This window comes from Malaclemys terrapin, chromosome 7 (genome assembly GCF_027887155.1).
Source record: "Malaclemys terrapin pileata isolate rMalTer1 chromosome 7, rMalTer1.hap1, whole genome shotgun sequence".
Taxonomy (NCBI): Eukaryota; Metazoa; Chordata; order Testudines; family Emydidae; genus Malaclemys; species Malaclemys terrapin.
The window spans coordinates 40824358-40846931 of record NC_071511.1 but is presented as its reverse complement, the minus strand read 5'-3'; the positions used below and the strand labels follow the sequence as shown (position 1 = coordinate 40846931).

The window sequence follows — 22574 nt, the reverse complement described above, 5'->3', positions numbered from 1 at the left end:
GGAATAATGAAGCTGCATTTCTGCATATGTTTTTGATTCTGAATATCATTTTGGTAGTTGAGCATCACAACTGGGTATTTATAGCAAATTTATTAATATTTAGACAGCTTCTCTGTGCTCTTTTTCAGCATTTCCTGAAGCCCTGTCAATTTATTTTCCACTAGAAGCAAGAGACTGATCAAAAGTAATAGAACATTTGTGCTGTTTAATATCTGAAAAGTGCAGTTACCCAATTAAAATGTTTGTGTACTAAGTACTGAAAGTCTCTTGCAATATGTGTCATGGACTTTAGAAAAAAAAAAGCATCTCTTTATTAAATAAAAATAGCTGCTAAGATGAAGAAATGTACAATGAAAAAAAGTCAGTTTTCATTTCATTTCCAGGGAATCGTGTTTTATCTCAATGTACTTTGTTCTGGCTATCTTTATGGGCCAAATCATGGTCTTCCAGCTCCCCTTGCTGTGGAGAAATTTAATGCTCTGTGAACTGGCATAAGGAGCTCTAGATGTATCTTCCACTCTGGGAGAGTTATTAAGCCCCGCCTCCTTAGGGTGTGGGGGGTGCAGTCCCAGATTTTTAAGGATGATGGAGAGGCCATAAACATGCACGGAGCCTTCTAAATGCATGCAGGAGGAGCTGACCTCCTCAGCTGACTGACACGCAGCTGAATGGGAACTCAAAGTCCCCATGGAGCAATAGTACTGGCAGAAAACCCAAAACAGAGTTGTCAGAAGGAAGATGTTGCATCAAAAATCTAATCTGGGGGAGGGAGAGTAGGGCACCATTCTAGACTCCTCTCTCCTAATACCCCAAGACTAGAGTAGGGGTCTTTAGTAGTAAGTGGACTCCATCCCCTTTGTCGAGCTCCACTTCCCCCCGTGATGCCTACCCCCAATATAGCATGACATCCTCAGAATCTCAGGCTGGTGCAGAGTCATCATAGGCAGAAGGAATGGGCAAGTCAGCATCTCTATTCCTGCATATCCTAGCCAGCATTTAGCTGCATGTTATTTCACCATTACAGAAAGCATTGCTCCAAAAGTATATTTAATGATATTTAAACACTTTTTAAACCCTGGCATAAAATTCCAGCTATTTTGACGTCATAAATAGAGGATGAGTGGCTGACGGGGTTCTGTGCATACCCCTGTGTTTATTCTGTGTACACAAAGGGCCTTCAACAGTGAAGGAAAAATATTTATGCCAGATATTTAGTGCAAACTTATTTTTGCAAGACAGAGGGGACTGACTGGAGAAAGCCTGTACACAAGGAGAACCACACTGCTATGCACCACTTAGTCTATGCAGGAGAGGAGCCTTGATCCCTACCATACACAGGGATTTTCAGATGTGAGACTCCCAGTTTTGCAGCATCAGGATTCCCTGCTCAAGATAAAGGTTGGGTGGGGAACTTTGTGGCCTCAGATCAAGGTCAGTCAATCCTATGACTTCATGTGGCAGTTGGTTGCCAACTATTATTAGACACAGAAGCAGCATATTTCTGCATACCAGCCTTACAGTTAGTGTGGTGATAGACTCAAACGTATGTATGAGACAAATTATAAAACTCCTCCTTGGTGGTGCATGGTTGGTTTTTTCTGTTTTCAATTTGGATACTTCAGATTCAAAATCAGCTACTTCATGTGAACCTGCAGCCTTACTTCCGAGTTTCTTGGTTTTCTACTTTGTTTTAACTCACATGTTCTGGAAAAAAATTAGCAATCATGGAAAACAATGATATGTACTTGCAACTTCAATTCAATGTAGCCAAGATTTGTTGGGGCAGAATATATGTAATAACATTGTCGCGCCTCTGAAGAACGGATATATTAATTGTAAATAATTTTAGAACGATGTCTTTCGTTCATCCTTATAAATCAATACATTTCTATTAAAATTGTCTGTTTACCAATGTGTCATATCTGAGGAGAACACGGAAGGAAAAAGGAAGGAAGAAATGGTGTTCTTGTTGGATCAAATGGAGCATTCCATGCTGAAACCTCTAGTCTCAGCAGGCTGCATCTCCATACTAAGGCTTAAGTCAGCTGCAAACTACTCCTCTTTAGTAAAAACTAGGGGTAGCTTATGGGGCTTCAGGCAAGTTGTGAGAGTAACCTTCAGATGGGCAGTCCTGATCTGTGCCATGATTTTGTTGGTTTTTTATAAATCCTATTTTTATCTCTAGGAATGGCTCACCTTTAAAAATATAGCAATTAAAAAAAACGTAGCAGCTTATGTATGTTGTACTGTGTTTATAGGTCCCAGAAGCCATAAGAAAGTGCCAGCGAGCTGGAATTACAGTCCGCATGGTCACTGGGGACAACATCAATACAGCTCGTGCCATCGCAATAAAGTGTGGAATTATTCATCCAGGAGAAGACTTTCTCTGCATAGAGGGAAAGGAGTTTAACAGGAGGATCCGAAATGAGAAGGGAGAGGTAATTCATGAATTGAATATAAAGTAACTTTCCCCAGTGTTATGTTTCATAAACTATAGTGAAGGATGGAGGAACACACTGTATTTCTCTTCTATTGTGATGTCCCTCACTTCAGCAGACAACAACCAGCCCAGCAGCCTGACCGGAGGGATGGTTCAACTTCCAACACTGCTCCTTTGTTATTTCAATTGCCTCTGATAAACTAGCATCTTACATTTAACTTCTCTGAGAGTTATCTAATCAGTGACACTGTCACATTAGTGCTAACCCAGTTCAGCTCTTTTCTGAACCATATCGGACTGTTTCAAAAAGTACAAATTCAGAAAAGTTCTTTAACCTTCCCCCCCAACAAACAAACCAAAAACCCAACAGCAGGGCTCTCAGAGCTCACAAGCAACTGGCAGCCATACAGAGTCAGCCTCTAACTGCTGCTTCTTAGCTGGAGCTCTGACTTCTCGCATCAAGTCTCACTTAAAATATGGCTCCATTTTCAGATGAGACAACATAAGTGGTTACACCCAAGCAAACCTACTGAGACAACATGAGGGCAGACAATAACGTTTGCTTGTTGGACACTGAGGGCACAATCTGGCCTGCACAACCTTTTCTCTTGGTGGTGATGTATGAGATGAAGAACTCAGCTGGGTTTCCAGATCCCAGCTAGAGTTGGCAAGGCTAGCAAACAGAAACATCTTTCTACTTGTAGACTGAGCACACTCGATCTGAGAGCCTTGATACAGAACTCCATCTTGCTACTTTTAGAGTCACATTCTGGAGTGGAGCGATTCTGTAAGGCAATAAAAAGGCCACTTCTGTCCTTACCGTGAATCGTACCTACTTCAGCCAGCAATTGAGGCAATTCAGTAAGACAGTGTGGGGGATTCAGTGTCTCATGGCCCTACCTACCCTACCAATAGTGCTGGCTGTTTCCAAAATGACGGGCCAAATGACGGTGAGCGGTGGCTCCAGATTACCAGTATAGGGGCTGATTCTCCTTTCATACCAGTTTTGAGTGTGAAAAGTGAAAACATTTCTAGGCAGGAAAACATAGATCCAGATTTGCTTACAACAGGCTGGTGATTGTATTATTATTTTCAGATTGAGCAAGAACGTATTGACAAGATCTGGCCAAAACTACGAGTACTTGCTCGCTCATCTCCCACAGACAAACACACTTTGGTGAAAGGTGAGTGCAAATAATCCGTATGTGTGTGATTATTTATAATAGCCATGGTTGTCTAATGGTGTCACCTAATGTACTTGTTTTTGATATTACAATCCAGACACACAGCAATGTACTGTTGGTAGGGCAGAGTGGAGGGAGGAAGAGGAGGAGCAGGAGCTAGCTATGTTATTTCTCATGTCCCAATTGTTTCACTCATCAGAGAATTAGGCCAGGTCTGCGCTAGAAACTTTTGCTAGTAGATCAAGTGTTGGTCAGGGATGTGATTGTTTAACAACATTTCTCTACTAGCAAAAGCCCTAATATTGATGCAGTTATGTAGATATAATAAAATGTTTTTGTGGCTATAAAGGGGTAGCCGTTTTAGTCTGTATCCACAAAAAACTGAATTGGCCTTCAACATTGGTTCTCCACTTGTAAGGTAACTCCCTTCTCTTCATGTGCCAATATATATGCACGTATCTGTAATTTTCACTTTCATGCATCTGAAGAAGTGGGTTTTTATCCACAAAAGCTTATGCCCAAATAAATCTGTTAGTCTTTAAGGTGCCACTGGACTCTCATTGTTTTTGTGGAGATAGCTTATTTTGTTTGAGAAAGCGATATCAGTAAAATGCACTCTTTGGCTTGTATAAACTCTGTCTACATTAGGAGGGTTTGCCACTATACCTATACCAGCAAGCCCTTTCCAGTGTTGACAAAGCCTTAGTGATAGGGTAGAAACAGAGGGAAATATGGGGGAGGTGAGGAGAAACGTATGAGAGAGGAGAGAAGGGAAGGGAGGGGAGAGGAAACTCAACAAAAATGGGAAGTTTTTTATTTGTCTTCTTTTATAATACAGGTGTGTTGTCTAATGATTGGAACACTGTGCTGTGAGGTAGTGTTCTGTTTCCAGCTCTGCCACTGATGACTTCTGTGACCTAGGGGAAGTCACTTAAACTTCCCTTTACATCATCAATAAGATGAATCAAATAATACAGTACCTTAGGGATAATCATTCTATCAATTGCTGTGTAGGCAATTTAGCGTTGATGAACAGGACAAGGGAGTTTACTGAAAGGCCACATGTGCAAGTTTTGACATTTCTTTCTGTGGCTGAGTTTGCAGGTTCACTGCAGAATTCGTAGGAAAAGCACTTGCTTTCTAATGTAGTTCTCAGCGAAGTTTCAACATGTATTTAACACGTGTAGGTTAAAGTGGTTTCATTTAAAACAAGCTTTTGTTTACTTCATACAGGTGTTTTGAATATGAAAACAGATACAATGCATCCTCCATATTCCCTGTGAATTAGTGTTCCTATGAAGTGATCGCCCATGCCTGGGCATACCCATACTCTTTTACTGCCCGTCTCCTTACCCCTCCTCTTCTCTAGAGTGGCAGACATGGTTTCCCAGGCAGTCACATCTGTTGTCTTTGTAGGCTATCTGGAAATAACAAAGGAAGTTTCTCTCGCAGGAGTGGTGGAAATACAAATGTGGATTCATTAAAATGTGATTCATTGACTTCTTTTTAGAGCTTGCTTGTCAATATTTTCATTGTGGCTTTTCAGTTTGATTAGAATGTAGCACTGACTGGGAGTGGAAGAGCATGTATGCAAGTAAGAGGTACTTAATAAGAAGTAGGAAGAACTAACCGTTGTGAATGAGAGAGGAGCTGTAGATTTTTGATATTTGTATGCAGCTGTCCATAAAGTAAACAAAAACGAGTTGATTAAAAATAACCCACAATTTAAAATACATATATTCAAATGTACCTAAAACCAGCAATACAAGGGTAAGAGCTCTTCTTGCTGAGCTCATTAGGAGAGTGGTTTTTAAACTTTTTAAGCTGAGCCCCCTCTTTAAGTAACAATTTTTGGTTGCGCCCCCCACAACCCAGACAAAAATACACATAAAGAAGTATGCTTGATAGCCTGCTCATAAATCTAACAGAGGCCTTAACACAACTTGAATTAAATTACCTATACCTTTAAGTTTCAAATACACCGATACTTACCAATGGCACAGCCCAGGCTTCCTCAGCAGTGGGCTGCTTCCTTCTACCTTGCATCCAGGCTGCACTGCTAGGGCAGGGCCAATACCTGCCTCTCCCCCCTCAGATTTCCAGGGTGGGGGAAGGCACATTTGACCGTCTCTGGGGGCAGAGCCAGCACCAGGCAGGGTGACTTGTTGAGGTGAGTGAGGGTGTGGAGATGGTGCTCCCTCGCCTGGGCCCCACTATGTGGCTGACACAAGCCATCTGGTGTTGCTGCTCGCGCCTCCCTCCCGAACTTTCCTCCATGACCCCCAAGAGGGGAGGGGTGCCCCACAGTTTGAAAACCTATGCATTAGGAAGAGAGTCTTTTCATTATACTGATTCCATTCACATGACTAAGTTCTGCCACATTTGCTGTTACATGCAAGGTTACATGTTTTAAAAAGCAGATTCCATTTTGGCATAAAACTGATGTAATTCCCTGATCCCCACTGGCTGTCTGCAGGTTCCAGGTGTATATTTAGGAGTTGGTTTTGACCTATAAAGTGCACTCTCCACCTCATTGCCACAGCTGCAGTCAGCAGAAGCACTCAAGATGGAGACTCTTTCATGGAAAAGAGAGGTTCCGTTTGCAGGGTGTTGTCCATGGAGGCCCCTCCACTGTGGAGCCACTGCCTTCCTTGGTCTGAAATCTGAATCTGTTGGTCTTGAGGGCATACTCCAAGGCCTAAGTCTACAATCAGGCTGTTGGGATGAAGGGCTGTGATACAGGCTGGTATATGTGCTATGTGGCATTAGTGGTTGCTCTGATTTAATCTTTGTTAAAGTATTTTCAGATTCAGGGTGAGAAATAGCTTCTGACTCCATCCTTTTATCCTGTATATTGAACTGATGACACAGGAACTTAGAGTGGAATTTTGAAAAGCATCTAAATGACTTTGGGGAGCATACATCCCCTTGTAAATAAACTAGGTCACTTAAGTGCTTTTGAAAATGATGCTCACCCTCCCTCCAGCCTCAGTATGTTGGGTAAAGGACCCAGAATGTGATGTAAATGATCTCTTAAAGCCCTGGCTCTGGCTAGAAGAGAATTCCCCTGACACAGGAACTGAAGTTGATAGCCATAGACTGTCTTCTGAAGACCCTTCCCTCATCCCCTTCTAACCCAGGCATAGGGAATGTGTCAGGGGTGGCAATGCAGCATGATGGGTACTCTGGGCTTCACTGCTGCTTCTCAGAAGATGGATACAAGCAGCTGTAGCTTAGCTTTTCAGGACTAAATTATGCCAGGTGCTCTTTAGGCCCCCAGAACAGCCCAACATTGCAAGGGTGCAAAGGCGTCTTGAAGCCCTCACAAGTTCTGTGCTGCACTTCTAAGATGCAAGACAGAAGCTTACCCTAGAGCCTAATATAGGTGCATGGCTCTAAATTCTAATGGAAGTGTGTATTGGGAGTGTCATAAAATCAAGTAAATAAATCATTGGAGACTGCCTGTGTGAGTGAATCATGCAGGATTTTCCCCTAAGAGGAAAATCAACAGAGTTGAAGAGTAGTAAGCATCAAAATATTAACAAGATTTACTGTATGTGCAGTATGAGATTTTGAAAGAGATATTTCATTGCAGAATTCCTTATATAACTGGTATTGTTGGTAACATATTAAAGATGATGATGAGGTCAAATGAAAAAATAATTATATTATCCAGTGCAGTTTAAGAGCAGCTTTACATTGCTGTGAAATGTTTTTGGTTTATAACACTTTAAGGGCCCTTAAAAGTTACAGGAAATTATTTAAATGTTCCCTAGTTCTGGTCCTCTTGCTCTGAAGTACGTGTTTCTCAGTCACTTGGGGGATAGAGCGAGTTTTCTCTTTGATTCATTAGGTTCGCTCTAGGGCTAAAAACACACATCACAAAACAAACTTTCATATTTAATTTTTAATGACATACAGCTGCCGGAGGGAGGGAGAACTTTTTTATTTCACTGCCACAATCCTGCCCAGCAAAAATCATTTCTATGTAGCATAAGACACTTTTATTATACATTTTTGTTCTTTTGTAATGTTGAGACTCAGAAAGGCATCATTTCAAGTTGGGAAGACACTGCTTTGTTATATATGTAAGGCTGCTCCAAGGCACTAGAGTTTTCAGCTTCCAAAATAGGTTTGAGAAGTTTTTTTCTTGGACATGAAGATAAGATTTGTTTCAATCTAGAAATGAATCCTGTGTGTGTGTGTATGTGTGTGTGTGTATTTTATAATATGTATTCTTTACATAACATGTAGCAGCTCCTCAGTGTCTTGAGCTTACCCTTTAAGCTTACCCTCAGTCTTGTAATTGTATGTTCCCAAATGGGTGTCTGCTCCAGCCCTATTGAAATCAGTGGGTTCTGCATGGGTTCAGGTGTCTGCATCTGCTGATCTGATTGCAGGATAAGGCTCTGCAGTCATATTCTTTTCTGTTTCATTCTAATAGTATGTGTTTTTTATATTGGAGCACCAGCCACTTAAATATCACAGTTGTCTGAAAATGTACCCACTGTTGTTACAAGTTACGACCCCCCCCCGCCCCAAGGGCCTAATTCTGCACATACTTAAACACTTAACTTTTTGCATGTGAATAGTCCATGGGACAACTCACATGAGTATGTTTGCAGGATCCAGGTCCTAAAACAAAACTGAAAGAAACTAAAGGAAAAACTATTTCTATATTTTTGTCAGTATACTTCTAGATTTGAAAGTACTCCTTGTAAATAGTCAGTTTCACTGTTCTCTCTATAGTCAGTCAGTTTCCCCTATTACATCTGAGAGTCATTCACATAGCAGCAGAGTAGAAAAAAATGCGATGTGATTGTAAAACCACAATAATTGACAGTGGGCCTTGTGGGAAAAAGGCTTTTAACTGTGACTAATTTTAACTATTTTTAAATAAATTTATTTCAAATTTCCTTTTAAGTAAAAGCTCTAAATTATTATTTTATTAACCAAGAGCCTGTAAAAGTTTAAAAGTTAGGAAATGTAGCTACATTTTAAAGGTTGACATGAGCTGAGCAAATAATTTTAGAAGACATATTTAATACAATTGCTTGTATTAAATTTGTAAAATATAAGAAATATGTATTGGGTGATCCATCATACTGGACCAATAGTACTTAAAGATAAGTGTGCTTTGAATCTTCATATTTCTAGCATTCCTTGTCTCTCATTGTTTTCAGGTTATTGGCAGACATGAGAAGGGACAACTAAATCCCAATCTGTTCTGTTCTTTTAAAACAAACAGTATTTTACAGATAACTCTAAGGGTGGCATTGCTAATGAGATGCATTAAAATAACGTGGCATTTATGCTGCAATGAAGTGAAACCTGAGGCTCCACTTGTCGATGCTTTTGATCTAAGCAGTAGGTGGAAAGGGGTTTACTTGTAGATGAAATGGAAGACACACTTGCTGACTAATATTCTCTGTAATATGATCCAGAGGGGATTTGATCTAACAGCTCCTTGAAGCCGGGGAGACATGTGAGTTGATATATTTCATTTTAAGTTGTATATGAGATCTTGTTGTCCTGTATTGGAGTAGTAGATGCTTATGGCTGAATACAGATCATGTTGAGGGGTTCGGATCAGAGATATGTAAGAGGAGATAGTTTGGGAAATCACATGACTCTTGGAGTTCTTCTTCCATATCCTGTGGAGCTGTGTGTTAAAACTCTCTATGTAAGCATCTGACTGGACTAAAGCTGTTTGCCATAAACTGTTTTTCTGACTCTAAAAGTGAGCATCTGAAATCAAAATATATTCTTATAGCAACTGGGAACCAATGGAGTTGTAATGAAGTGCCCATTCTCTGAATCAGGTTCCAAACCCTATCGATATTCTTCACTGATCACTGTAACAGCCCCTATAAACACAGTACCATAAATAAGGTTTGCAAACAGTGGCCTCATCACCTTTTCTTGGTGTGAGCCTGCTTTTGTCCTTATGTTCTTTATACAAATATATTTATTATTAATTCTTCAATTATGAACGGAGACTTTTGCAAACCAGTCGATTTTGATCTTGTACTGAAAATGGCTCACGCTGGTCTCCTGTTATAGGCCATTTCACAATCACTGGCTCTCCACCAAAGATCCCTGACTGCCAACTCTTGTGAGCTTCACCTTCAACTGCATTGTCTTAGATGAGTGCAGCTGTCCAGGAGAATTGGTCCCTGCCCAATGGGAGCTTTAAGCTGTAGACCAGAAACTTGATTGGCTCTATTAGTGAATGATGAACTAGTAAAGGGTTCTGAGCATTGGTCTGAAGTGCTGTGCGTGATTGGGAAATAGTCTACTGTGTGCTTTGGAAGCTGGAGTCTCCACCTTCAGTGCCAGGTAGAGTGAATGTTAATGGTTTAATATGGAAATTGACAAGCAAAGGGATAACTGTGGTAGGTACTAGTCCAAAAGGAAGTGTTAGTTTCTCAGTTTCTTAGTTTTCACCACTGTGGCTATCAGTAACTAGGATTAGCTCTGTAAGTCCCCAATATTTGGTGCTAATTTGTCGAATGGTAGGCAGATGCCCTTGATGAAGGTAGAAATCAATGTCCTGCAGGCTACACGCAGTATTTCTATTTTCCTACCAAATCACTTTAGTCTTACCTGGGTTAAGCCTGATCTAGCTGTTTTTCGTCCATGTGCTTATCTCTCACCAGCATTTGACACATCTTTGTAATGGCTTTAGTGGTATATGTTTAAGTGAAGATGTAAAGATGGGTATTGGCGATAACAGTGTGTATCACCATGACATCACATGCAAATGTTCAAAATAAGATTAAAAAGTCTTGATCTTTACAGGATGCTGCATCTAAGTGTTCTGGAGGATAAGGAGCTGTTTATCACAGTAGTCTGGGTTGTTTTTCAGAGGAATGATTGAAGCCTTCAAGTCCACTCCTACTAAACCTTGTCAGTGAGTTAGCAGGACCTTGCAAGCAACCTATGGAGTCAGAAAAGAGGTAGTAGAATCATATAAGCATTGAGGTTAGGTTTCAGTTCATAACCACTGAGAGGTCAGCGGCTAATGCACTTTATCCTTGCCATGCTTTCACTTTGAGGGCCCAGGATGTTGGCAGATGTCAGGTGGCGATGGAATTTGGTTTTCAGTACTTTGCAAAGGAACGGTGGGTTCGAGAGACTAACTGCTTCAGTGCTGGGTTTTTAAACGTATCTTCTATTAGATGAACGTTAGAGGATGTGTTAATAACAAGAAGGTGAAGAAAGAAGTGTAAATAACTAAATAGTAAGAGCTAATGGTGTTGCTTATTTGGTGATATCCAAAGCAAATCACTGCACACATTGAAACACAAACTAATCATTAGACCTTATAAAAATCAGAATAAATGAATCATTTATTCAAGTTCTAGTATATATGAAATTTTAGTCAACTGAAATTCATCAGTATTGACTAGCAGTTTGACTAGCAGATCCTAGTAACTCCAACTTTCTGGAGGTCAAGAACTCATAGCCTCATGAAAATTGGTGAAAAGAGTACTTTTTCTTCCAGAAGCATTAGCGAGAAAGAGAAGTGCTGTGATAGGTCCCAGCAAGGAAAATTTTTCTTTTAATCATTTTACATTTTTTTTGCTTAGTCAGGAAACATCAAAGCCTATTTATCTTGAAATACCTTTTCTCTCCAGCCTCTCACTAGTCTCAAAATTCAGTTACAGAATTTTCAGTTACAGTTTGTCTTAGGCAAATGCCACCGAAAGAGTCAATGTACTTCAGCTCCCTTTCTAGTCCTTATACTAAAGTTAGGTGATTTGTAGACAAGTGAAATGTCATTTCAATGCAGACGGGAATTGTTGGTTTCTTGAGAAAGGGACAGTTGATTGCATCCTTCAGAAAGGTTGGAAGATTGCCTTCAGTGATCATTTTAGCCTAGTTGCTCTTTTCTGACTTTTAGTTAAGTCTAGAGCAGGGGTAGACAACCTATGGCACATGTGCCGAAGACGGCACGCGAGCTGATTTTCAGTGGCACTCATACTGCCCAGGTCCTGGCCACCAGTCCGGGGGGCTCTGCACTTTAATTTAATTTTAAATGAAGCTTCTTAAACATTTTAAAAACCTCATTTACTTTACATACAACAATAGTTTAGTTATATATTATAGACTTATAGAAAGAGACCTTTTAAAACCGTTACAATGTATTACTGGCATGCAAAACCTTAAATCAGAGTGAATAAATGAAGACTTGGCATACCACTTCTGAAAGTTTGCCGATCCCTGGTCTAGAGGAACAATAATTGACTCTGGAAGGAGTGGCAGTACGCTGCTCAGAGCTTTCAATGCTTTTAGGTGTATGATACGCCTCAACTTTATCAAGAGTGGTGGGATGGTTATTGCTCCCCAATCTGGGATCATCTACCCCGGATAGTTTATCCAATATTTGAGAGCTTTTCACAAAGGTATACCCTGGGATATGATGATTGTCTTTTATGGGATCCAAGTTACTGGCGGTTTTGCTATTTGGACCAGTTTTGTCATGATTTTTCTGCTGATTGAATGAGAAGGAAAGTTCTTCACATATCCTTCACAGAAGCTGTGTATTCCTCTAAAGAGTCTATGCAAGCGTGCAATGGACTTGGACTGTGTTTCATACCACTGACCACCTTCTCTACCTTGGCCCTACATCTTATATAGTTCAGTTTCATTGACACCACATGATTATATTGTTCCATGACATCATCAGAACCATTGGCATTGCGGAATGACCTCTTTTTCTCTGGTTGCATTCTATTGGTTTATTGACCTAACACCTAAAAGGGTGAACTATTCTGGTTTAGCCATGATATAAATAAAGAGGCTTTTTCTCCAAGGTACCACTGTGTTCCATTTTAATGAAATCATGAAGAATAGATGGGAATTGCATGCCATACACCAGTTGTGAGACAGGACCAGATGCAGATTAGGAAGGGAAACAAATATAGTTCTGCTAGGCAATACAATGACCATCCTTGGAACTTATTTCCCTTTGTTTACAGCTTTAGAAGATTCCGTATGTCTGTGGTTAATTCTACAAGAGTCTCAAAATTCCAGTTCACAGATCATAGAGTTTAAGGCCGGAAGGGAGAACAAGTAATATTATTTTGTTTATTTTTAAATACTAATTTTTTCATTATAATTTTCCCCCTGGTAAGGGCAGATGTTAGTAGATTTGAACCTGGACTGACAGACTTTCATAACCATTGTGAAAGTCTGAAACCTTGCTAAGATTTCAATACCTATTGAAATAAATGTAATTAAATTAAAAGTGCATTAAAATGCTTCCTTTTTTTCCATAAACTGTGTAGTCACAAATAATTCCAGCTGAATGTAGGTATTTTTAACCATAGCACACTATGGAAAATGTATTAATGATGTATTAATGATTAATCATTGAGTTCTCCTTCAGCATCTTTATTATGAAACATAATACATAAAAGTAGTATTATGAGACTGGATTAGTATAAAATAAAAGGGATTAGGTTCATGTGGTGAAAAGGGAAACTTCCAGGTAGTCTAGACCCTGTTTGTTAATGAAATACAAACAAATGTAATTTCAGGGCTACAAAACTGACTGTGAACAGAAATATTTACATGGTCTCTTTTTTTTTTTTTTAAGAGAGAAATTCCAATGAAAATATTTTCTTTTTCATTTAAATTTTACCCTGATGTGTTGGAAACCCAAACACTGCAGCAGTATTTAAGTGCAGTGTATTCCCAACATTTGCAAGCAGAGCTCCCGATCAGGACAATTAAACCAGTCATGACCCCTACAATTCCAACATGTGTTGCTAAGGGCCTTTCTCTTTAATTTTTATAGCTTGTGCTTCCCTCCCCTTTGAGAAACACAGGTGTAAGATCCTCGTATTATGACAGTTGTCTTTTTTCACAGATTCATGATTCCAAAGCCAGAAGGGACCATTGTGATCATGTAGTCTAACCTCTTGTATAACACAGGCCATAGAACTTCCCCAAAATAATACCTAGAGCATATCCTTTAGAAAAAAAAAATCCAATCTTTATTTTCAAAATTGCCAGTGATGGGGAATACACCATGAGCTTTGGTAAATTATTCCAATGGTTAATTACTCTCACTATTAAAAATGTATCTTATTTCCAGTGTGAATTTGTCTAACTTCAAGTTCCTTGTGTTATACCTTTCTTTGCTAGATTGAAGAGCCCATTTTCAAATATTTGTTCCCCATGTAGGTACTTTAAGACTGTGATCAAGTCACCCCTTAATCTTCTCTTTGTTAAACTTGCTAAATTTTGTTCCTTGAATCTTTCACTATAAGGCATCTTTTCTAATCCTTTAATCATTCTTGTGGCTCTTCTCTGAACCTTCTCCAGTTTTTCAACATCTTTCTTGAATTGTGGACACCAGAACTAGAAACAGTTTTCTGACAGAGGCCACGGCAGTGCCAAATACAGAAGTAAAATAACCTCTCTATTACTTAAGAATCCTCTGTTCATGCATCCAAGGATCGCATTAGCCCAATTGGCCACAGCATTACACTGGAAATTCATGTTCCTTGCTTTGATGGGCAGTGACACGGTTAATAATGTTTACATGTAAAATACCATTATATGCATTTGACTTAGCTCTCATTGAAATGGACTGGGCATTTCACATCCCAGTTATTGTTTCAGGCTCTCTGCAAACTCAGGTATAATTATCTTCATGTTTTTAATATTTAATTACAGTAACTAGAAACTTTTTTTTTTAAATGAAAGAACAGCAACTGAGAGAGGAGTTCAGCCCTCCCTTACCTGTCAGCCCCCAGCTAGTCCTTTATGGATGTGCCCTGCATTTTGAGAAACACTACACTAGAGTATGAGAAAAGAAACATAATCAACTATAAAAAAACTAATGAAACTTTGTATTTATTAATTTATGGTAGCATCCAGGATGGGTCAGTCACCTTCCATCACATTAAGATGACAGAAATGACAACAGAGACCAAGGAAATGGGAACAAATAATAGGGATTACTTATGCAAGCCAACTAGAAGCACTGCAGGAGAATGGCAGAAGTGGGTCTCTGAGGGGGATTTAAACTGACTCATCTAGTTTCACCATCCAAGCTGGTTTAAGTGGAAAGGTTAAAGTAAAATCATTTAAAATAAAAACTAGTTTTAATAATCTGGGAAGTTGTTAACACAAATAAAGACTTTGCATCTGATTCTTCTTACGTTTAAATTGGTGATAAAACTCCCATTCTTCAATGGGAGGAGGAGAAAACACTAGTTTTGAAATACAGTCTATGGATGTTGGGTAAAATTGTCAAAAGTGCTTCCATCTCATTGAAAATCAGTGGACTCAATGCCTCGGTGTGTAAGTGTTTTTTTGAAAAGGAGAGTTAGACTCCTAAGTCACTCAAATGCTTCTGTAAATGTTACCCTTTATCTGGACAGTGTCCTCCTTCATTTGGTCATTTAGGGGAATGGTCATTTTTGTATAGTTAGGCACCAGGCTATTATACCTTCTTTGGGGTCATTCAGTGTCTGATCTAGCACAATACGCCTCAGTGTGACACAATTCCTATTTGCAGTCTGTAATAAAACATTGTCTTAAATGATATCTCAATGATTAATAACAACAATAAGCCTCATTAGTGAATTAGTATCACCTTTAATATTAGACTTGATGGTCCCTTCTGATCTTGATGATCGTCTAATCTGACCTCCTGCACAACATAAGCCACAGAATCTCATCCACCCACTCTTGTATCAAACCCCTAACCTATCTCTGAGCTATTGAAGTCCTCAAATCATGGTTTAAAGACTTCAAGGTGCAGCAAATCCTCTAGCAAGTGACCTGTGCCCCACGCTGCGGAGGAAGGCAAAAAAACCCCAGGGTCTCTGCCAATCTGCCCTGGAGGAAAATTTCTTCCCGACCCCAAATATGGCAGTCAGCTAAACCCTGAGCATGTGGGCAAGACTCACCAGCCAGACACTCAGGAAAGAATTTTCTGTAGTAACTCAGATCCCACCCCATCGACCATCCCATCACAGGCCATTGGGCATATTTACTGCTAATAATCAAAGATCAATTAATTGCCAAAATTAGGCTATCCCATCATACCAACCCCTCCATAAACTTATCAAGCTTAGTCTTGAAGCCAGATATGTCTTTTGCCCCCACTGCTCCCCTTGGAAGGCTGTTCCAGAACTTGGCTCCTCTGATGGTTAGAAACCTTTGTCTAATTTCAAGTCTAAATTTCCCGATGGCCAGTTTATATCCATTTGTTCTTGTGTCCACATTGGTACTGAGCTTAAATAATTCCTCTCCCTCCCTGGTATTTATCCCTCTGATATATTTATAGAGAGCAATCATATCTCCCCTCAGCCTTCTTTTGGTTAGACTAAACAAGCCAAGCTCTTTGAGTCTTCTTTCATGAGACAGGTTTTCCATTCCTCGGATCATCCTAGTAGCCCTTCTCTGTACCTGTTCCAGTTTGAATTCATCCTTCTTAAACATGAGAGACCAGAACTGCACACAGTATTCCAGATGAGGTCTCACCAGGATCTTGTATAAAGGTACTAACACCTCCTTATCTCTACTGGAAATATCTCACCTGATGCATCCCAAGACCACATTAGCTTTTTTCACGGCCATATCACTTTGGCAGCTCATAGTCATCCTGTGATCAACCAATACTCCGAGGTCCTTCTCCTCCTCTGTTACTTCCAACTGATGCGTCCCCACCTTATAACAAAAATTCTTGTTATTAATCCCTAAATGCATGACCTTGCACTTTTCACTATTAAATTTCATCCTATTACTATTACTCCAGTTTACAAGGTCATCCAGATCTTCCTGTATGATATCCCCGTCCTTCTCTTTATCCACAAACTTTATTAGCAGACTCCCACTTTTTGTGCCAAGGTCAGTAATAAAAAGATTAAATAAGATTGGTCCCAAAACCGATCCCTGAGGAACTCCACTAGTAACCTTCCTCCAGCCTGACAGTTCACCTTTCAGTATGACCCGTTATAATCTCCCCTTTAACCAATTCCTTATCCAACTTTCAATTTTCATATCACCGTCTTTTCCAATTTAACTAATAATTCCTCATGTGGAACCATATCAAATGCCTTACTGAAATCGAGGTAAATTAGATCCACTGTGTTTCCTTTGTCTAAAAAATGTGTTACCTTCTCAAAGAAGGAGATCATGTTGGTTTGGCACGATCTACCTTGTATCTATGTTGTATTTTGTCCCAGTTACTATTGACCGCAATGTCCTTAACTACTTTTTCTTCAAATTTTTTTCCAAGACCTTGCAAACTACAGATGTCAAACTAACAGGCCTATAGTTACCCGGATCACTTTTTTTCCCCTTTCTTAAAAATAGGAACTATGTTAGCAATTCTCCAGTCATATGGTACAACCCCTGAGTTTACAGATTCATTAAAAACGTCTTGCTAATGGGCTTGCAATTTCATGTGCCAGTTCCTTTAATATTCTTGGATGAAAATTATCTGGGCCCCCCGATTTAGTCCCATTAAGCTGTTCAAGTTTGGCTTCTACCTAGGATGTGGCAATATCTAGCTCCATATCCTCATTCCCATTTGTCATCCTGCTATTATCCCTAAGCTCCTCATTAAAGACTGAGGCAAAGTATTTGTTTAGATCAGGGGTAGGCAACCTTTCAGAAGTGGTGTGCTAAGTCTTTATTTATTCACTCTAATTTAAGGTTTCGCGTGCCGGTAATACATTTTAACGTTTTTAGAAGGTCTCGTTCTATAAGTCTATATTATATAGCTAAACTATTGTATGTAAAGTAAACAAGGTTTTCAAAATGTTTAAGAAGCGTCATTTAAAATTAAATTAAAATGCTGATCTTATGCCACCAGCCTGCTCAGCTCGCTGCCAGCTTGGGGTTCTGTTCACCTAGGCCAGCAGCGGGCTGAGCAGGGTCTATGGCTGGGATCCTAGACCTCGGGGGGGGGGGAGTTCAGGGGTCAGGGCAGAGGGCTGGGTTGAGTGGAGGGTGTAGGGCAGAAGGCTGGGTGGGGGGGTTCAAGGGTCAAGGCAGAGGGCGGGGTGTGTGGGGGGGGTGCAGGGCAGAAGGCTGGGGGTGTGTGGGGGGTGCAGGGCAGAAGGCTGGGGGTGTGTGGGATATGCAGGGTTCAGGGCAGAGGGCTGGGAGGTGTGGGGGGTGCAGGGCAGAAGGCTGTGTGTGGGGGGGGGTTCAAGGCAGAGAGATGGGGCTGTGGGGGTGCAGGGCAGAAGGCTGGGGTGCTTGGCTCGTGGGGGTGCTCCCAGCCCCCTGCCCTGAGTGGCTCATGGCAGGGGACTGGAAGGGATATGTCCTGTTCCACCTCCTTCCCCCAGGCTCCATCCCTACCTTTCTCTGCATCCTCTACGGAGCTGTGTGCACGCTGCCGCTCTTCCTCCTCCCCCTCGCTAGGGCCATCAGCTGACTGGCGCAGGGACGGAGAGGAGGAGGGCAGGAAAGCACCACGCTTGCGGAAGAAGCGGGGGAGGGAGGAAGCTTGGCTGCTGCAGAACCAAGCTTCTGCCTCCTGCCCCCGCAGGGGAGAGCAGTGGGTGGTGGGGCTGGGGGCCGGGACCGCGGCAGGGAGCTGCGTGCCACTCAAAATCAGCTCACGTGCCGTGTTTGGCACTCGTGCCGTAGGTTGCCGACCCCTGGCTTAGATACTGGACCATGCCTAAATTATCCTTAACCTCCACTCCATCCTCAGTGTTTAGCAGTCCCACTTCTTCTTTCTTTGTTTTCTTCTTATTTATATGGCTATAGAACCTTTTACTATTGGTTTTAATTCCCTATGCAAGGTCCAACTCTACATGGATTTTGGCCTTTCTCACTTTTCCCCTACATGTTCTGACCTCAATAAGGTAGCTTTTCTTGCTAATCACTCCCATCTTCCACTCCTTGTAGTCTTTCTGCTTTTTCTTAATCACCTCTCTGAGATGCTTGCTCATCCAGCTTGGTCTACAACTCCTGCCTATGAATTTTCTCCCCTTTCTTGGGATGCAGGCTTATGATAGTTTCTGCAACTTTGACTTGAAGTAATTCCAAGCCTCCTCCACCTTTAGATCCACAAGTTCTTCAGTCCAATCCACTTCTCTAACTAATTTCCTTAATTTTTTTAAGTTAGCCCTTTTGAAATCAAAAACCCTAGTCACAGATCTATTTTTGTTTATCCTTCCATTTAGTTTGAACTGAATTAACTTATGATCGCTTGAACCAAGGTTGTCCCCTACAACCATTTCTTCTATGAGGTCTTCACTACTCACCAAAACCAAATCTGAAATGGCATCTCCTCTTCTTGGTTCAGCAACTACTTGGTGAAGGAATCCATCAGCTATCACATCCAGGCAAATCTGAGCCCTATTATTATTACTAGCATATATCCTCCAATCTATAGCTGAGAAGTTAGTTTCCCATGATCACACAATTCTCATTAGTATTTACTTCATTAAAAACATTAAAGAGGTCTCTATCCATATCCAAATCAGATCCCGGTGGTCTATAGCACACCCCAACCACTATCCCAGGGGATTTCTTCCCCAATGTGATTTTTGCCCAGACAGACTCAGACTTATCCATTCCATCCCTTCTGATTTCTTTACAGTCCACCTCATCATTGATATACAATGCTACTCCACCACCTCTGCCTTTATTTCTGTCTTTCCTAAACAGCACATACCCTTCAGTACCTGTACTCCAGTCATGACTACTATTCCACCTTGTTTCTGTTATCCTTATAATATCTGGTTTCACTTCCTGCACCAATAACTCTAGCTTCTCAATTTTGTTACCTAGGCTCGCATTGGTGTACAAACATCTTAATTTTTGCTGTTTGGCTTCGCTCACATTCTTTACCCGATTAGACACTGACATTTTACCACCAGTATCACATATTAGACTGGTATCTACACTACCCTTCCTCCTTATGTCCATTCTCCTACCCACAGCTGTATCCTTTCTTACTTCGTTTTCTTCCCTCACAATGTTAAAATCTGGCCTGGAGATTACCTGGACATGTCCCCCAAATTCCTAGTTTAAAGCTCTCTTAATCAGTTGTGCCAGTCTCCATCCTAGAAGTCTATTTTCCTCCCTACTCAGGTGAAGTCCATCCCGAGAGAACAGTCCTCTGTCCATGAATGCCTCCCAGTGGCCATACATCCCAAAGCCCTCCTTATAGCACCACTGCCTGAGCCATTTGTTGATCATCATAATCTTGTCACACCTTTGTTGCCCTGCTCTAGAAATGGGCAGAATCCCACTGAAGATCACCTGAGCCTCGATTTCCTTAAGCGTCTTTCCCAGCTTGGCATAGTCTCCCTTGATACGTTCCAGTGAGAATCTAACCGTATCATTTGTTCCCACATGAAGGACAATCAGTGGATCCTTTCCCGCTCCTGTTAGGATCCTCTTTAGCCTCAGGTCCACATTCCATATTTTAGCACCCGGCAGACAGCACATCCTTCTGATCTTTGGATCAGCTCTGGTTACAGGCCTGTCTATTCATTTTAATAAGGAGTCCCCAATCATGTAGATCTGCCTTTACCTGGTGATGGTGCGATTCTCTGGTCTATTCCCTGTTCCCTCTGGCTGCAAGTCCTTTCGATTCCTATTCACCCTTGCAATCCTCTGCAACCCATCCTGTATCCTCCTGGGGCTCATATTTGGTGTTATCTCCATTGACTCTTCCCCTCTTCCTATAGAACCAGCTGCTCTTCTCTTCTTCCTTGCCCTCCCACCTTCAGTGACTGCCCGCTGTGCCCCTTCTTCATTTTCCAACTCCGCAAACCTGTTCCTTAGCTCTATTTCTCCTTTTCCTCTGCCTGGTTCTCTTAGTCACATGCCTCCACTGTCCACTTTCCTCACCCAGCAGTCTCCCCTCAGAGTTCTTTGGTCCTGCTTCCATCTGCAAGTCTGAGCTTTTCCCTTCAGCCTCTTCATGTCTTTGCTCCATCATCTTTTCGAACCCCCTTCTAAACTCAACCAGAGTTTCCACCTGCATCTCCAATCCTTGGATCTTTTCTTCCGTCAGCTCTATCAGGCGGCACTTCATGCAGACAAAACTCTTTTCAGGTACCCCCTCCAGGATCATGTACATGCTGCAGATTGCACATCCAGTCATCTTCATTGTGTCTTCCACTGCTTGGGTCACTACCACTGCTGCCTCTGTATCTGTCATAGCCTTCCCACCTAAGTCCTGTTAGTCTGGGAAACACAAACCAAACCAAACCACGACCATTCACAGCAAAACAAACTGCCAATGAGCACCACAACACTGCCAGAACACCACACACTCCCTTCACTAGCCTGTGTTTTCCTCTGCCTGGTTCTCCTAGTCTTCCCCCCCAAACTCCCCTCCAACAGAACTCCCACTCAAACTCCCCTGTTTACAGCTCTGGTGCCGCTGCAGCTGTCTGTGATTAATAGCAATAATAAGCCTTATTTGTGAATTAGTATCACCTTTAATATTAAAGATATAGCATATTGTTCTGTATTACAGAAAGATCTTGATGTTCAATATAACAAAATTTGAAAAGTTTGCTTTATATACAATAAACATAGCATACACACATGTGGTTCAATTAACTAGTAATTATTAGATCCTATAATCTAAGAGATTTAACTGAGTGACTTTGCTTAAATAGCAATACAGGCCTTAATTATAGCATTTTTTTCAGCATGTGTATCAAAGGCAATAAACAAAACTAATCATATACTCCAAATTAAATTTGGAAATGAAACTTAGTGTAATGATGATCTTATGACTAAAGTATAGTGTTTCTTGTGTGACCTCCGGCAAGTAATTTAATATAACTCCCTCAGTCTCCCCATCTGTAGAGTGTGGAAAATACTTTCCTATTTCATCAGGGTGAGATGAGACTGAATTCATTCATGTTCTAAAACATTTTAAGGTCCTTGGAAGGAAGTAACTAGAGAAATACGAACCATTATTATTACTTGTACTTCTAGTATACTAAAATATATTACTTCAGAATTTTTTTATTTAGTTGATATTGCTTTATTCGTCACTTCGGTACTTGGCAAAGCTGAATATGTCTCAGGAAAATCCTAATATAGCTCCAGAAAATAGCAGTCATCACTGCTGTTTTTCATAGATTCTAGGACTGGAAGGGACCTTGAGAGGTCATCGAGTCCAGTCCCCTGCCTGCATGGCCTTCAGGTATATAGGCTAAACTTCCCTGGAGACATCCCAAAAAAGCAGATGTGCCAATGAAGGCTTGGATTTAGGAAAGCACGTATGTCTGTCTTAAGTTGTTGCTTAAGTCTGTCCTCGTTCAACCAGGCACTTAAACACATACTCAAGTCCCATTACAGTTAATGGGGCCTCAGTGGATTGGAGCCTCAATGGATTCTATTGGGAAACCAGATTTCAAATAGTAGAAAGCTTCATCTTTCACAAGGAAGCACATAACGGGCTGATCCTGTTCCTATTGAAACTTATGAGAGTTTGCCAATGACTTTATTGGGTGCCGGATCAGTCCCCATAATGATGGCAGTAATCACTTACACGGCTTACTACGTTGTTTTCCCTGTGAACTAAATCTGTATTCTCCATGGGGGCCTATGACACGTCAGCCAGACATTTTGCTTCAGAATGGAGCCTCTTATTCTGAAGGTGAATATTCTATGTATTGTCGATATATTTTGCAGGTATTATTGACAGCACGCAGGTGGAGCAGAGGCAGGTTGTTGCAGTGACTGGTGATGGAACCAATGATGGACCGGCACTTAAAAAAGCCGATGTTGGCTTTGCAATGGTATGACCCTGAACATAGACAATTGTCACTTTATTTGCATCATAGATTTGCTTAAAGGGAGTTTTTCTGTTTATATAACACATGAAGTGAAATGGTCCAGTGATGGTTCATTTAGTGAAGCGAGAAGCATGTGGAAAAGTTTCCGTTTTCTGGAAATGGCTGTAATCAGTACGTCAGCAGTTTTAATGC

The 22574-nt window shown here is 41.0% G+C and overlaps 1 protein-coding gene across 1 annotated transcript in view; it reads left to right on the top strand.

The window, feature by feature from the left end:
- Window positions 1-22574, top strand: part of ATP2B2 (ATPase plasma membrane Ca2+ transporting 2) — a 534155-nt gene that overhangs the window by 461523 nt on the left and 50058 nt on the right. Inside the window, exons 15-17 of the mRNA XM_054035362.1 lie at window positions 2259-2438; window positions 3537-3624; window positions 22279-22385. Coding sequence (XP_053891337.1) covers window positions 2259-2438; window positions 3537-3624; window positions 22279-22385 — 375 coding nt within the window. The remainder of the gene's footprint in view (window positions 1-2258; window positions 2439-3536; window positions 3625-22278; window positions 22386-22574) is intronic.